This window comes from Cygnus olor (assembly GCF_009769625.2).
Source record: "Cygnus olor isolate bCygOlo1 chromosome 34 unlocalized genomic scaffold, bCygOlo1.pri.v2 SUPER_34A, whole genome shotgun sequence".
NCBI lineage: Eukaryota > Metazoa > Chordata > Aves > Anseriformes > Anatidae > Cygnus > Cygnus olor.
In genome coordinates this window covers 53,263-54,586 of record NW_024429054.1, presented here as the reverse complement: position 1 = coordinate 54,586, position 1,324 = coordinate 53,263, and the positions used below count along the sequence as shown (strand labels likewise).

At 51.4% G+C, this 1,324-nt stretch overlaps 1 protein-coding gene across 1 annotated transcript; it reads left to right on the top strand.

Annotated features, from left to right (window-relative positions):
- Positions 1–978, top strand: LOC121062852 (olfactory receptor 14A16-like). The gene has a single exon (XM_040543138.1). The coding sequence runs from the start codon at positions 4–6 to the stop codon at positions 976–978; it is 975 nt and encodes a 324-aa protein (XP_040399072.1). The 5' UTR covers positions 1–3.
- Positions 979–1,324: the final 346 nt, after the last annotated feature.

The following is a 1,324-nucleotide window of genomic DNA, read 5'->3' as shown; positions in this document are numbered from 1 at the left end:
CAGATGTCCAACAGAAGCTCCATCACCGCGTTCCTCCTCCTGCCATTCACAGACACGCGGGAGCTGCAGCTCCTGCACTTCGGGCTCTTCCTGGGCATCTACCTGGCTGCCCTCCTGGGCAACGGCCTCATCCTCACCGCCATAGCCTGCGACCACCGCCTCCACACCCCCATGTACTTCTTCCTCCTCAACCTCGCCCTCCTTGACCTGGGATCCATCTCCACCACTCTCCCCAAAGCCATGGCCAATTCTCTCTGGGACACCAGGGCCATTTCCTATTCAGGATGTGCTGCACAGGTCTTTTCATTTGTCTTCCTGATATCAGCAGAGTTTTATCTTCTCACTGTCATGTCCTATGACCGCTACATTGCCATCTGCTACCCTCTGTACTACGGAACCCTGATTGACAGCAGAGCTTGTGCCAAGATGGCAGCAGCTGCCTGGGGCAGTGGGGTTCTCACTGCTGTGCTGCACACTGCCAATACATTTTCAATACCTCTTTGTGAAGGCAATGCTGTGGACCAGTTCTTCTGTGAAATCCCCCAGATCCTCAAGCTCTCCTGCTCAGAGGCCTACCTCAGGGTAATTGGGGTACTTGTGGTTAGTGTCTGTGTAGTGTTTGGTTGTTTTGTTTTCATTGTGCTGTCCTATGTGCACATCTTCAGGACTGTGCTGAGGATGCCCTCAGAGCAGGGCAGGCACAAAGCCTTTTCCACGTGCCTCCCTCACCTGGCCATAGTCTCCCTGTTTGTCAGCACTGCCATGGTCGCTGGCCTGAAACCCAGCTCCATCTCCTCCCCATCCCTGGACTTGCTGGTGTCGGGTCTGTACTCTGTGGTGCCTCCAGCAGTGAACCCCCTCATCTACAGCATGAGGAACCGGGAGCTCAAGGTTGCACTTCAGAAACTATGTGGATATTTTTCAGCAGCCCTAAACTGCCTCCATCATTCTGCATGTGACTTCCAGTGTATGTCTTGAGAGGATGACAGGCCAAGTGTTTCCTTCTGGAGTTGATGTTTTGTTTCTTTTTTCCATTTTTCCTTCCTTTTCAGTTGTACCCTTAAGGTATTCTTCTCCGAAAAGAAATGTCCTTATCCATCCCCTTTTACTACAGTATCCGTCTATCCAGTGTGACCCTAAGATCTTGTTTTAATGAGGAGCCAGACTCTTTGTATTTAAACAAAATATATCAAGCTACAGCAACTTCTTTGTCTGAGACCCACTCTCAGCTGATCAGGAAGTAATGAGACCAGCAAACTCCTTTCTGTCTTCAGCAGCTCAGGGCTGGCTGCCCTGACCCTGGGGCAGCAGGAGCTGCCTGAAT